Source organism: Dipodomys spectabilis, unplaced genomic scaffold, assembly GCF_019054845.1.
Source record: "Dipodomys spectabilis isolate Male_0828 unplaced genomic scaffold, ASM1905484v1 ptg000124l, whole genome shotgun sequence".
NCBI lineage: Eukaryota > Metazoa > Chordata > Mammalia > Rodentia > Heteromyidae > Dipodomys > Dipodomys spectabilis.
This window is the reverse complement of record NW_024870801.1, coordinates 1,010,399-1,024,729: the sequence shown is the minus strand read 5'-3', so window position 1 is coordinate 1,024,729 and position 14,331 is coordinate 1,010,399. Positions and strand designations below refer to the sequence as shown.

Genomic DNA, 14,331 nt, shown 5'->3' with positions numbered 1-14,331 from the left:
GCATCCCACTGCAACTGCTCTTCCCATTAGAGGACCATGTCCGAAACTGCCTCTTCCTTCCCTAACCCTGAGGTACTCAGGGGCCCCTGGGTGCCTCCTTCCATTGTGCTGCTTTGGCGTCTGCCTGGAGGACTGACCCTCTCAAGGGAGTGCTCCCTGGGCCTCTGCACCGGAACTCGCACACCCCCATTTGCTTGGGGATGATAACTGTACCTCTTGTACTGGTGATTGGTTTTCATGGAGTTACGGAAACAGAAAACCCATTCCCTGCTTGCAGTTCCCAGGGTTAGGTGAGGATGCAGAGACGGGAGCCAGCAGCAATCCCAAGCTTAGGGAGAGGAGAGAAGGTGCTCCCGGTGCAGGGACCCGCAGCAGTAGCTGAAGAGGGCAGGTGCCGGGCTGAGGGCAGTCTGTCAGACCACAGGTTCAAGTGCGAGCCTGCCACATGGTCACCTTCCTTACCAACACTGGCTTTAACCCTGTTTTTTGGCAACTAAAGTCACCCGAAGACTATGACCTAATCTCCAATCAGAAGTGTAGCAAGGGCCACATGCCCCAGTTTTTGGCAGTAAGGCACAAGTAATCGGGCTACAAGGGAGGTTTTCAGTACCAGAAAAAGAGGGCACACACCCTCTTCAGCCTCTGGAAAATGCCATGTGCTAGAAACAGGCGTGCTCAGCTTGCAGCCATGTGGAAATGAGCCATAGAACAAAAACAAACATGCCGGTAACCCAGAGCAGAAAGAGAAAGAACCTGGATCTCAACACCACTAACCCTGAAGTAATAGGCCCAGAGTCACCTCTCCTGGTGTTCTCAGGTGTAAGGTACTTGGATGTAGTTCTATGGTTGGAGTAATCTTAAATCTTTGTAGCAAGACAGACTGGCTTAGATTGTCTTATCCACTGCTGCCTAAAAAATTGCTCAAAAACTTGGTGGCTCAAAGCAACATCTCACAGCTTTGGTCAGGCATGTTGGAGCCTCTCATTTGGGGTTCCGGCTTGAGGTCTGGAAGAAGATTGAGTACAAGAAGGCTGGGCTGGGGCTGGAGGAGTCAGCAGCTTCCTGAGCTTCCCATGTGAGCCCCCATGGGGTGCACACGTGTCCACCTAACCACTCCACTGGCTTCCTTCAGAGCAGATAATCCAAATACAGTGTCCTAGGCCCGGGATGGGGTGATGCTCCAAAGCGTGCGCTGTGGGCAGGGCCCTCTGTGGCTCTTTATCCCCATATCGTGTCTGTAAAGGTCTCCATCAGCACAGACCTTGAGCAGCTACGTGGCAGCCCATCCCACCCTAGCATGCGGAAGCCAGTGAGGAATACACGCTTGGTCCTATGCCCTGTGTCTCTCTGCTGCCTGTGGAGGAGCTGCAACTTAACCTCCCTGATGCCGAATTTGGCCCGCAGAGGTGCGGCTTGGTCAGATGTGGTGCTGGTGGTTGGCCAAGCCAGGCTACAGCCAGCAGCAAACGCTGGAGTCTGTAATTGCACGCTGACAAAACATTTGGTAGAATCTATAGACTCCTAAAGCCGTGTATCAAATAGCGTCAGCCCCTGAGGGAGGCTGGGGAATAGGCAGAAAGCCATGGTCACAGGCTTCCCTTGACCAGACGCTGCCGGAAGAAGTGCTGACATGGTGGCGTGGCCAGGGTGCAAGGCTGCGAGGGCTGCTCTGGAAGTGCCCTCCCCCCCAGGATCCACTGGGTGGCACAGGAGGTGCTGGGGATGACAGTGGGCAGGACTTGTCAGGAAGAGTCTGGTGGCTGGGGCAGGAAGAATTCTGCAGTGGAGGAGGGCTTCTATGTAGACCTGTCTTTAGGTGCTGCCACAAAGGAACCAGCAAGAAAGCGGGCTGCCCGCCAGGGCCACAGAGCACAGCTGAGGATAGACCGGGGCCTGGAAATGATGCTGTGTGCCATTGCCGTCATTTCCTCCCAGGCCCCTGCTACCTGTAAGGGAAGAGGCCACTGGATTTGTCTAGCTAAAGCAGTGCTTCCCTAGGGCAGAGGCAGAGACTTGCACATGGACCTCACAACCCTGGACTCATTTTCAGCCATGACTGGGGGTCTCTTGTATCAGAAGATGGGTTGGTGTCATAAAGGCTTTGATAGCCAGGGGTTGGATGGGGAGCTGTGCCTTCAGCATCACAGTACCCCTACTTTCTAGTCTCCCTACTTCTGGACAGTGTGTCGAGCAGGGCCATGACCAGGTATGGCCTGTAGGCTGGGACAAGAGACATTGCCTCCAGGCCACAGCACCTTTCCTGGTGGGCAGACATCTGAGTGTGGCGTGGTACCAGAGGGTGGCCCTGCGGCCCAAGCCCGGGATGACTACAAGAAGCAGTGCCACCCATTTGTGTCAGCCTGTCCTCGTGGACTCCATGCAGTCTCCTCCGTGACTCATCCCCCTCTCCCACACCTCCTCCTCCATGGCTGAGGGCGGGACTGCAGCCCATGTTGAGGCTCAACTAGTCAGGGTGTGATGTGCATCTTCTCTGAAGATCCCCAGAAAGCCATGCTGCCCTCCAGTCCCCACCCGGGAGAGGGGAGGCTGCTAGAGGCAGACACCCACTTCCAGGCCTTGGTGTCAGGCTCAGGGTGGAGGCCGGCGCTCACGGTGGATGAACCGGACGGGAGGCCAGGTCTGCAGAGTGGAGGTTTAATGGGACAGCTACCAGGTGTTCTGCTGCAGTGGTCCCAGGCTGAGACTCTGGCCCGGTGCCTCTCCCAGCAGGGCCCTGAGCACCACCAGCACCCTCGTCAGCCTCGGGACAGGCTGTCCTGCCCACAGGCCTCCAGGGTCTGGACCCCATGGCTGGCTGGCTGGCTGAAGGGTGCCCAGGGACACCCATCTTCTTCCCCACTATGAAGGAATGTCGGTGTCCTTGTCCCTCTGCCAGGCCCAGGGGCCGGGCGCAGGGCTCTGCGGGGAGACGCACTTCAGACACGAGTGGCCTGGGTCTCCGGCAGGCATAAGGCACAGTGTGGCGGTGGCCAGGGGCTGCTGGGGTCTTGGCCCCCGGGCAGCGGTCAGCAGGCGCTGGCATCTGGACGGAGGTGGGAGGTGTGGTACTGGTTGTCCTGGACCCTGCAGTGCAAGAGAGCTGGGACAACTTGGACCCAGTTCCGTGGGCTTTCTCCGGACACAAGGTCCCTTTCCCTGTGCCCCAGGCCCGGGAGAGCCCATGGGGGGCTCACAGCCAGAGCCAAGGGGCAGTCATGGCGGCCCAGACCACAGAAGGCACAATCGCGGCATCCGGGAGGTGGGCAGCCATCCGAGCTAGGCGGACACGTTGACGTCCCTGAGAGAGAGGGTGCCGCTGGGGGCCTCCTCCCCGAGCAGCAGGGCTGGTGTGTCTCCCGGCTCTGTGCTGGGGCCCAGGCCCTGGGACAGGATCTGCTGGATGGTTCTGCGCAAGTTGGGGTGCAGGCGGCCCTGTGTCTGGTAGAAGACCTCCAGTGCGAAGGACTTGAGGGCCCCGGTGCAGAGGTCCTCATACAGCGGGACGGTGTACATGCGCGACACCTGTGTGTGTGGGTCACGGGGTGGGTCACACGGGCACCTCCCGCCCCCTCCTGCACCTGAACAGGCCTCAGCCTGCAGCCCAACAACTCCAGCCTCTCACCCCCCGCTCCCCACCCCAACATGCCCACCATCTCTGGAGGTCGAGAGTCCAGGAATCTGAACTGGGGGCAGGACACACAGATTTGAGACTTGGAGCGGCTGCCTGATAGTGCTTCCCCAAGGCCCCCACGCCATCCCCAGCCAGCCAGCATAAGGCTGAGATGGCAAAGACCCCCCAAACTCCAGCTCCAGCTCTTCCCTCCAGGCCTCCTGCCTGGGGGAGTCAGGGAACCCTGACACAGACTTCCATGCTTTCCCATCTCCCTCTCCAGCGTTCCTGGCCCTGCCCCAGACTACACAGCAGCGCTAGGCACGGAGGCAAGCCCCCCATGCTGCGGCCCCACGGCCGCTGGCCTGACCTGGCTCTCCAGGAAGCGCCGGACCCTGTGGAGGTCAGGGTAGTAGTCATTTCGGACCACAATCTGCAGCCAGCGGATGCGGATCTCGGCATTCATCGAGTCCAGCAGGGAAGAGTAGCACTTGGACAGGCTTGTCACCACCTCTGCAGGGCAGCGGGCGGTTAGGCGTGGATGGACACCAACCCCCCACCCCGCATCCCCAGTGGTGGGACCCACCCTGGGGTAGTGGGCACCCGTCCAGCAGCCGGTCCAGGAAAAGTGCCGTCTGGAAGGTTCTCCACTTGGAGATGTCGGCAGCACTGGCCGAGGCGGCTGCCTGGTCCAGAGGCCCTGCGGTCCACAGCTGGAAGAGGGCCTCCACAGGCCGGGTCAGGCTGGACCCCTGAGACAGGTCTGGTTCTGCCAGCGGTGGACCCGTGGCGTTAAGCCAGCGCTCAAACTCCAGCCCTGTGGGGAGAAGCGGTCCTGACGTCCCTGTCCAGGCTGAGGAAGGGGGGACCTGAGCAGCCTGCCGATGGGACTCAAGCCCTGGGACTTCCCTGGCAGGTGGTCTAGTCTCGAGCCTGGGTCCTCCCAGAGGCACGGGTGGTTTGGGGAGCAGGGGGACAGTTCTGGCTAGTGCTTGCCCCTTGAAGCCACTGGATGAACCTCGAGTGGTGCCCAAGAGATGCCCACTCCCTTTATACCCCTCCTGAGAACAAGACAAGCAACTACTTAAAACCCAACCCTGTGTAACTATAACCCCTCTGTACAGTATTTTCACAATAAAAAACATTAAAAAACAACAACCCAACCCTGGGGTTGGTGGGGGCTCTGCCCTGTGCGTGACAGCGCTGCAGAGATGCGGCTCCCACCCAGATCCACCCTGTTCTTCGGTAACTTCCCAAACAGGGCCAGCTCCCCCATGCTTCCGGCCTCCTCTCACTGCTCTAGTCAGCTCCAGCCTTTTCTTGGGTTTGGGGTCCTCTGGTCCCTTACTTGCCCCCAAAACTCTCAGACCCTCAGGAGGTCCTCATGCCCCACAAGCAGGACCAGATCCAACCTCTTTCCACATGGCTGATCCCGCCCAGACTCTCAATACCTAGCCCAACCTGCTCGGCAGGTGTTCACCTCTAGGAACAATCCCTAGCCGCAACACCCCATCCCCCATAGGCCGGGGAGCACACCCGCCTCTCCCCACAACACCCTTGTCTTCCCCTGCCTGCCCGGCAGCCTACACTGGCTCCTTCACTCAGCACTGGTGTCCCAGGCCTGCAGCAGGGCAGGCCAGCCTCACCTGCCCGGCAGTCCACACTCTGTTCCTTTAGCTCCGGGAAGAAGCTCAGGAAGGAGTCCAGCAGGTCCTGGGCTACCACGCTGGTGAATTTGTATTTCTCCACATAGGCCTGTGTAAGGAGGGGCAAGGCCTCATGGCACAGGGAACCGCAAAGGGAGGGGGTGCCAACCCTGCCGGCCCCCGGGCCTCTCTCCCTGGGGGGAGGGGGTGCCGGGCCCATCTGCTCACCCGGAGGAAGTCATCAAAGCGCTTGGGGTCCCCACAGAGCTGGGACAGGTAGTACACAAAGCAGTAGCCCTTTTCATAGGTGAACAGGTTCATCAGGTGGCTGGGATTCACTCCTGTGGGGAAGCATCTTATTGGACAGCCACTGGACCCCTGCGTCCTCTGGGGGGATCCCGAGAGGTGTCATGCATTGGACCCCATGTCCTCTGGGGGTCCTGAGAGGTGTCATGCATTGGACCCCATGTCCTCTGGGGATCCCAAGAGGTGCCATGCATTGGACCCCATGTCCTCTGGGGGGATCCTGAGAGGTGTCATGCATTGGACCCCATGTCCTCTGGGGGGATCCCGAGAGGTGTCATGCATTAGACCCCATGTCCTCTGGGGATCCCGAGAAATGTCATGCATTAGACCCCATGTCCTCTGGGGGGATCCTGAGAGGTGTCATGCATTGGACCCCATGTCCTCTGGGGGGATCCCAAGAGGTGTCATGCATTGGACACCATGTCCTCTAGGGGGATCCCGAGGGGTGTCATGCATTGGACCCCATGTCCTCTGGGGGGATCCCGAGGGGTGTCATGCATTGGACCCCTGGGTCCTCTGGGGGTCCTGAGAGGTGTCATGCATTGGACCCCTGGGTCCCCTGGGGATCCCGAAAGGTGTCATGCATTGGATCCCTGGGTCCTCTGGGGGGATCCCGAGAGGTGTCATGCCTTGGACCCCTGGGTCCTCTGGGGATCCCGGGAGCAGTCATGCACAGGTGTCATGTGGGGGGTGTACCTGGCTCTAGCTTGACCTGCAGCTTGCTGACTGGGCTGTCCTCCCCCAGCAGCCTCATCTGCCTGTGCAGGGCGTCCAGGCGGAAGGCCGTCTCCAGGCAGGTGAAGGCAGCACCTGCGGAGGGAAATGTGAGAGCTGGGCAGCTGAGGTGGCCGGAGCCTGCCCCAGTGCTGTCTGTTGCCTGGCTGCTTGCCACTCAGCTTTGTGGGCTTAACCAGTGATGGCCAGTCCCAGACCCTGTGACATAGCCCACAGCCCACACTACACCTGCCTGTCCTCAGACCCGTGACCCCCACCCCCCACACTGCACTGCACCTGCCTGTCCTCAGACCCAGACCCGTGACCCCCACCCCCCACACTGCACTACACCTGCCTGTCCTCAGACCCAGACCCGTGACCCCCACCCCCCACACTGCACTACACCTGCCTGTCCTCAGACCCAGACCCGTGACCCCCACCCCCCACACTGCACTACACCTGCCTGTCCTCAGACCCAGACCCGTGACCCCCACCCCCCACACTGCACTACACCTGCCTGTCCTCAGACCCAGACCCGTGACCCCCACCCCCCACACTGCACTACACCTGCCTGTCCTCAGACCCAGACCCGTGACCCCCACCCCCCACACTGTACTACACCTGCCTGTCCTCAGACCCAGACCCGTGACCCCCACCCCCCACACTGCACTACACCTGCCTGTCCTCAAGGGTACCATAAGTCTCTGTGGTGATGCGGCGCTGGGCATAGGTGGCCAGGCCCTCACTCAGCCACATCTCCTCCCACGTGGCATTGGTGACGGCATTGCCGAACCAGCTGTGGGCCACCTCGTGGATGACATCGATGACCAGGAACTCGTCGCTCTCCAGGATGGAGGAGATGATGAAGGTGAGGCAGGGGTTCTCCATCGCCACGATGGGGAAGGAGGGGGGCAGGAAGACGATGTCATACCTGTGCCACAGGTGCAGGCAGGGCACGACAGAGGAGCTCAGCAGCCCACACCCCACCCGACGTGGCCACCCGCCTGGGCTCCCCACATGGGGACAGGTGTGTAACCCGAGGACACGACATACCTGCCCCACATGTAAGGCCCATAGAGCCGCTCAGCCGCACTTAGCCACTGCTCCACAACGCCAGACAGCTTGCTGGTGGCCGTGGGCAGAAGACATGGCTCAGCCCACACACGGCTCCTGTCACGGGTAGAGAGGACGGGTGAGGCACCCCACCAGCCTTCCCACTGCCTGCCCTTCCCTCCCCAGTTGGCCGCCCTCCCTCCCTGCGTGGGGGACCCCGGCCCTTCCCACAGCAGCGGTGGCGCTGAATTCGGAGGAGTCACGCGGTCCCTTTGCCTCCAGGTTAAAGGGACTCTCGAGGACAGGAGGTGCATCTGGCTGTGTGAGGCCAGGGAGGCAGGGCAGGCTGGCAGGGCCAGGTACTAAGTGGGTCAGGTTGCCAGGTCTGAGCGGACGTGGGAAGGAAGCTTTGGCAGTGTGACTCTGGGCCTGGCCACAGGCAGGAGCAGAGTTGGTCCTTGGGGCTTGTGGCTGTCTGACATGAATTGCAACGCAGTGGAGGGCTTGGGCAGGACAGCACGGGTGCAGGCTGCAGCTCAGTCTACGGGGCTCTCCCTCCCTGCCTTTAGAGACAGCAGCGGGATGGAGGAGGCCCTACCTGGGCCCGATGTCTGCTGGCTTGAGGTCTCCAGCCACAAGGGCCACGAGGTAGGCGGGCACGGGGTGCTCCATGTGGAAGTGGTAGACGCCCTCCTCCTCCACGTATGTGCTGCGAGTCGCACTCATCAGCACCTGCACCCCCGACGGGGCCTGCGACAGAGGCAGCTGGGGCCCCGCGGCCTGCGGGGCGGCTCACCCTCCACCCACCCGGGCCTGCGGCCTGCAGGGCAGCGCACCCGCCTCCTGGGGTACCCTCCACCCACCCGGGCCTGCGGCCTGCAGGGCAGCGCACCCGCCTCCTGGGGTACCCTCCACCCACCCGGGCCTGCGGCCTGCAGGGCAGCGCACCCGCCTCCTGGGGTACCCTCCACCCACCCGGGCCTGCGGCCTGCAGGGCAGCGCACCCGCCTCCTGGGGTACCCTCCACCCACCCGGGCCTGCGGCCTGCAGGGCAGCGCACCCGCCTCCTGGGGTACCCTCCACCCACCCGGGCCTGCGGCCTGCAGGGCAGCGCACCCGCCTCCTGGGGTACCCTCCACCCACCCGGGCCTGCGGCCTGCAGGGCAGCACACCCGCCTCCTGGGGTACCCTCCACCCACCCGGGCCTGCGGCCTGCAGGGCAGCTCACCCGCCTCCTGGGGTACCCTCCACCCACCCGGGCCTGTGGCCTGCAGGGCAGGGCACCCGCCTCCTGGGGTACCCTCCACCCACCCGGGCCTGCGGCCTGCAGGGCAGGGCACAGGCCTCCTGGGGTACCCTCCACCAGGGCTGTGGCTGACAGGGCAGGGCACCTGGCTCCCAGGCAGGAGGAAACGTCTGAGTGACAGGAAGTTCTAGGTCCCCCAAGAGTGACCCCCCACTCCCCCAGGTCGGGGAATTCCACATCATGGATGGGACCCTACACCCCCTCATAGAGCCCCACAAGCTGGGAGAGGAAGCCACCCATACTGGGAACCTCAAACTTCCGGTCTGTAACACTCACCCAGCTAAGTCTGCCACACGCTCCCCAGCTCTGAGGAGCTGGGAGCTCACCCCTGTCCTCATCGGGACCCCATCCTAACCCAGGACCCTGCCGCATCAGGCCAGTGTGAACGCGGGGCCCATCCTGGCGGGAGGGGCTCCCTTCAGAGCAGCGAGGGTGGCCTCTTGCTAGGAAAGTGGCAGGGCAGCCGGGGCCTTGGCGGGACAGGCACCCTTCTGCCCGGCTGGCCTGGGGTTCGGCAGTGCCTGGAGGTGGCGGGGGCAGGTCTGACCTTGACGACAGCCGAGTACGTGCTCTTGACAGCCGGCGTGTCGAAGCAGGGGAAGAAGGAGCGGTTGCACACAGAGTGGCCCTGGGTGAAGACGAAGGGCTTAGCGTTGCCATAGGTCAGCTCTGGGTCCAGCCACCAGATCTGTGGGCAGAGTGGGGCATGGACAGTCAGTACACAGCAGCCCAGGGCCCCAGGCAGCAGCAGAGAAGGTGGCTGGGGGCTGGGAGTCTAGTCTAGTTATGCTGAGCTTGTGGCAAACCCGTAGTCCTCACCCACCACCTGCCACCCTTGCTTCCCTCCCCCAGGCCGAAGGACAGGAGGGCTGCTCACCCAGAGCGCACCCTGCACCAGGGCCAGGCCTTGCTTGGGAAGGAGGTCATATGTTCGGAGGCAGCCCAGGGAATCGCCCAGCACCACTGGGCAGAAGAGGGAAAAACTCATGCTAGCATTAGCTGAGCTTGAGGGGAAACCGCGGCACAAGATCCAAATCCCCAAATCCCCGCAGACCGGCCGCCGGTCTGGTCTCAGCCCGGAACGTGGAAGTGTGGGAACCAGAGCTTGCGACCATCGCCGGCAGTGAAGGCAAGCCTAGGTAGGGTCTGGCAGCGGGTGAGAGGCAGCCAGGCAGGAAGCTCGGAGGACAGAGGTGGCCCTTGGAAGGCCTCTGTGCCGGGGCGTGGAGGTCAGAGCGGCAGTGGCAAGGCTGTAATCAGGGCGGCTGCTGTCCCACCCCCAGGGACAGGCCAACCTCTGGCTCAGACCGCCCCGGCTCCGGGCGCTGAGGCCAGGCCCATCCCACTGCGGGGTGGCAGCTGTGTGGCTGCCCCCCGGCTCTCTTCCAGGCCGTGATTGTTGGAGCAAACGGAATTGTTCTCTATCCACTCTGGTGACCCATGCTCACCTGTCTTCCCAGGACCATGGGTGGGATACACAGCTGGACAGTCCAGGCTGCTGCCATCATGAGGGTGGGGGAGGGGTACCCAGAGCTGCTGAGCGGTGTCACCCCTTCTCCCCCCGCCCAGCTAGGCCTCTACCAGTACTGGTGGAGCTCCTCCAAGCCCCTTTCAGCTGCCCCGACAATGACCCCTCACCATGGCAAGCCTGTCTTCCTTTTCTGCTAGGGCTCAAGTTTTCCACATACTCAGAGACCTGTCTGGGGTGAATGTGTGGCAGAAGTCAGCCTGCAGGGACGGCCTCGGACCTCTGGGCTCTCCAGGCCTAGGATCCAAGGGCCCTCCTTGCATGGACACACGAGTCCACAGGAGATCCTGCTGTGGTCCCTGGCCCTCAACCCCTCCCCTCCTTTACCCCTGGCCCACTCTGGTGTCGGCTCTGCCTTCCCCTCCACCGCAGCCGCCTCCTCACTGCCTCATAGCCACACCTAGCCCCGGTGAGTTGTCTGCTTTCCAGGGACCAAGGGGCCCAAAGGCTCCCTTAGGCTGAGGAACTGGGCCCTGCCCCAGCCGGGTTCCCAGCCCCTGCCCTGGCAGCCTGAGGAAGAAGGGATGGTCTGACCTTGGGACACTGCGGGGCAAGAAGGATGGTGTCCTTGCGCGGAGAGATGCAGGAGTAGGATGCAAGGGAAGAAGGTGGGGTCTACAACACTCCCAACTGGTTTCCGAGGGCATGGGGCCTGCCGGCTGGGCCTCCCAGAAAACCCAGACATCCTAGGACCTGCAGTGGCCCAAGAACAGGCTCGGGGAGGCAAGCTCTGAACCCTGCAGCACTCATGCCATGGTAATGTTGGAGACCAGCGCCACCGTGCTTCCTCAGGTGTGGGCCTGGCCCTTGTCTGGGGCCACACTCAGTCTGTGGGGACTGTGCTGCCTGGGGCAAGCAGAACCCCCAAACATTGGCCACCCTGGCTCAGGGGCCCTGTCCACAGCAGCCAGGTGAGGACCCTGGTCCTGCCGCCAGGCTGGCCATGCTTGGACCCATGGGGCCCATGTGCCCAGGTGGGGTCAGGGGGGAGCGTGTCCCTCAGGTCTGACCGGACGCCCCAGGCGACCACTGCGGGCATGGGCCACGCCTGGTGGAGCAGCATCTGGGAAGACCCAAGGTGGCAGGACTCAGAGGAGCTCCTGGGCACGTGCACCTGACACGGCTTCTTCCTCGCCAGATATGCCACCTTGCTCCTTTGCTGCCCTCAGCCTGTCCACTTGGGGGTTCCCGCCACCAGGGGCAAGAGGCCCTTCCCAGGGCCCACACAGCAGGGGTGGTGGTTAGGTGAGTACTCCGGATTTCACGTGTCACCCATACAACCTGCAAGGCCAGCAGCCCCACCATGCTTCAGGGAAGGAAAGGCCTTGCTCCATCCGGGCGCCACGGTGCTGGGCCTGGCCCTGCCTAGCTGGCTTTCCTGGCAGGGCTTCTGGGGTGGTGTGTGCCTGGCACCAAGGCACTGCGGGGAGCCTGGTGTGCCTGTCAGAGCTGGGGTACACCCATCTCAGCACCCAAAGTCCAGCCTAGAAGCCTAGACAGGCTAGGTCCTGCCTCGGCAGGAGCCACCTGCCCCTTACCGTGCCTCTAGGGAATACACCTGGATGTGCTCACGCCTGGGAAGGCCCGGGTCACCAAGGGCCCCTGCCCACCGTGGCTTAAAGCCAGGCTCCGTTTGGCTCACGACCGCCCCTCCCCCCCTGCCTCCCCCCTACACAGAGGAGGGCCGAGCTCCTAAGGCTCCCGGAGCCTTCTCAGGGTGACACTGTTCCCAGGCCCCACGGCCCACCGGGCCTGAACCTGCAGCTCCAGCCTGAGCGCCTAAGACCTTGGAGCAGGCAGCTGGAAACCAGCGGGGCCCCGGGGAAGGGCTCGGCCCCCCGGCGGCCCCACGCTCTGCTCCCCCGGGTGCCCCAGAGCAGGGTCCGGCCCGGCGACCCCCGGCGGGACTCACAGCGGGGGCGTCGGTCGAGGTGTAGCGCAGGACCACCTGGAAGGGCTGGTGCGCCGGCAGCTCGGGCGGCAGCGTGACGGTGAGCGAGGAGCCGTAGTCCGTGAACGGGTCCGACCGGAAGGCCAGCGGGCGGCAGGCGGGCTCGGAGCCCGGGGCCTCGGCGAAGGCGGGCAGCGGGGGCGGCGGGGGTCCGGGCCCGGGGGCGGGGAAGGCGAAGGCGCAGGGCGTCGCGGCGGGCGCGCGGCGGAAGGCGGCCGAGTGCAGGCGCAGGGCCGGGTGCGCGTCGAGCACGAGCGCGCGGGGCGCGGGCCGCCGCGCGCACAGCTCCAGCACCAGGCAGCCGGCCAGCTCGCGCGCCCCGGGCCGCAGCTCCAGGCCCAGCTGCAGGTGGCGGAGGCGGAAGAGCTGCGCGCTGGAGGCCGAGGCCACGTCCAGGGCGGGCGGCGGCTCCGGCGGCGGGCGGGCGGGCGCGGCCTCGGCGCCGGGCGCCTTGCGGCAGCAGCACTGCGCCGCCATGGCCGCCGGCGCTAGGTGAAATCCATGGGGCGGCGGCCGCACCCGGCCGCGGGCAGCGGGCGAGGGGCGCCGGGCGGCGGCGGCGGCGGCGGTGGGGCGCGGGCACAACAGGAAGTCGCGCCGGGAGCCGCCCGACCCGGCCCCGCGCCGCGCGCCGCCCCGCTCGGGCTCCGCGCGGCAGCCGCCGGGGGCGCTGTGCGCGGGCCGCGGCCTGCGGGCCCGCGGGGAGGGCCGGGCCGGGGCGCCGCTCGGGAGGTCGGGGCGTGTGGACCGCGGGGAGGGCCGGGACTCGGGGCGCCGCTCGGGAGGTCGGGGCGTGTGGACCGCGGGGAGGGCCGGGCCGGGGCGCCGCTCGGGAGGTCGGGGCGTGCGGGCCCGCGGGGAGGGCCGGGCCGGGGCGCCGCTCGGGAGGTCGGGGCGTGTGGACCGCGGGGAGGGCCGGGACTCGGGGCGCCGCTCGGGAGGTCGGGGCGTGTGGACCGCGGGGAGGGCCGGGACTCGGGGCGCCGCTCGGGAGGTCGGGGCGTGCGGGCCCGCGGGGAGGGCCGGGCCGGGGCGCCGCTCGGGAGGTCGGGGCGTGCGGGCCCGCGGGGAGGGCCGGGCCGGGGCGCCGCTCGGGAAGTCGGGGCGTGCGGGCCCGCGGGGAGGGCCGGGCCGGGGCGCCGCTCGGGAGGTCGGGGCGTGCGGGCCCGCGGGGAGGGCCGGGACTCGGGGCGCCGCTCGGGAGGTCGGGGCGTGCGGGCCCGCGGGGAGGGCCGGGCTGGGGCGCCGCTCGGGAGGTCGGGGCGTGCGGGCCCGCGGGGAGGGCCGGGACTCGGGGCGCCGCTCGGGAGGTCGGGGCGTGCGGGCCCGCGGGGAGGGCCGGGACTCGGGGCGCCGCTCGGGAAGTCGGGGCGTGCGGGCCCGCGGGGAGGGCCGGGACTCGGGGCGCCGCTCGGGAAGTCGGGGCGTGCGGGCCCGCGGGGAGGGCCGGGCCGGGGCGCCGCTCGGGAGGTCGGGGCGTGTGGACCGCGGGGAAGGCCGGGACTCGGGGCGCCGCTCGGGAGGTCGGGGCGTGTGGACCGCGGGGAAGGCCGGGACTCGGGGCGCCGCTCGGGAAGTCGGGGCGTGTGGACCGCGGGGAGGGCCGGGACTCGGGGCGCCGCTCGGGAGGTCGGGGCGTGCGGGCCCGCGGGGAGGGCCGGGCCGGGGCGCCGCTCGGGAGGTCGGGGCGTGTGGACCGCGGGGAGGGCCGGGACTCGGGGCGCCGCGCAGGGAGTCGGGGCGTGTGGACCGCGGGGAGGGCCGGGACTCGGGGCGCCGCTCGGGAAGTCGGGGCGTGCGGGCCCGCGGGGTGGGCCGGGACTCGGGGCGCCGCGCAGGGAGTCGGGGCCTGCGGGGCCGGGGCACTGTGCGCGGTTCGGGGGCTGGGGCGCCGCGGGGAGGTGCGCGGTTCGGGGCTGGGGCGCCGCGCGGGGAGTCGGGACGTGCGGGGTCTGGGCACTGTGCGTGGGGCCGGGACTCGGAATTGGGAGCTTGGGTCGCCGGGGCGTGCAACTCGGGGCACGGCGTGCGGGGCCGGGGCGCCGCGCGGGGAGTGGGGCATGCGGGGCGCTCCTCTGGGCACGTGGCGGCTGCCGGCCTTGCCTGCGCAGGGAGCCCCCGGGAAGCGGGTCGCCGTGGAGCCCAGGATGCTGGGCCAGGCAACCCAGGGGCGCACGGGGACTTCGGGACCTGCAGCGCAGAGCTCGGTGCTGCCCG

General features: G+C 66.1%; 1 protein-coding gene across 1 annotated transcript; it reads right to left on the bottom strand.

The window, feature by feature from the left end:
* Positions 1 to 2,639: 2,639 nt before the first annotated feature.
* On the bottom strand, positions 2,640 to 12,617 carry Rnpepl1 (arginyl aminopeptidase like 1). The gene is made up of 11 exons (XM_042689054.1): positions 12,076 to 12,617; positions 9,183 to 9,323; positions 7,928 to 8,079; positions 7,330 to 7,446; positions 6,972 to 7,207; positions 6,259 to 6,372; positions 5,485 to 5,597; positions 5,257 to 5,365; positions 4,197 to 4,427; positions 3,981 to 4,123; positions 2,640 to 3,522 (listed from the first exon to the last, which is right to left on the bottom strand). The coding sequence occupies exons 1-11, from the start codon at positions 12,589 to 12,591 to the stop codon at positions 3,277 to 3,279; spliced, it is 2,118 nt and encodes a 705-aa protein (XP_042544988.1). The 5' UTR covers positions 12,592 to 12,617; the 3' UTR covers positions 2,640 to 3,276.
* Positions 12,618 to 14,331: the final 1,714 nt, after the last annotated feature.

Coding starts and splice junctions, on each gene's coding strand:
- Rnpepl1 (XM_042689054.1), bottom strand. CDS start 12,591: ATGGCGGCGCAGTGCTGCTGCCGCAAGGCGCCCGGCGCCGAGGCCGCG. Junction 5,598..6,258: donor GCAGGTCAAGCTAGAGCCAG/GTACACCCCCCA, acceptor GCTTCCCCACAG/GAGTGAATCCCAGCCACCTG. Junction 5,366..5,484: donor GCTTTGATGACTTCCTCCGG/GTGAGCAGATGG, acceptor CTCCTTACACAG/GCCTATGTGGAGAAATACAA.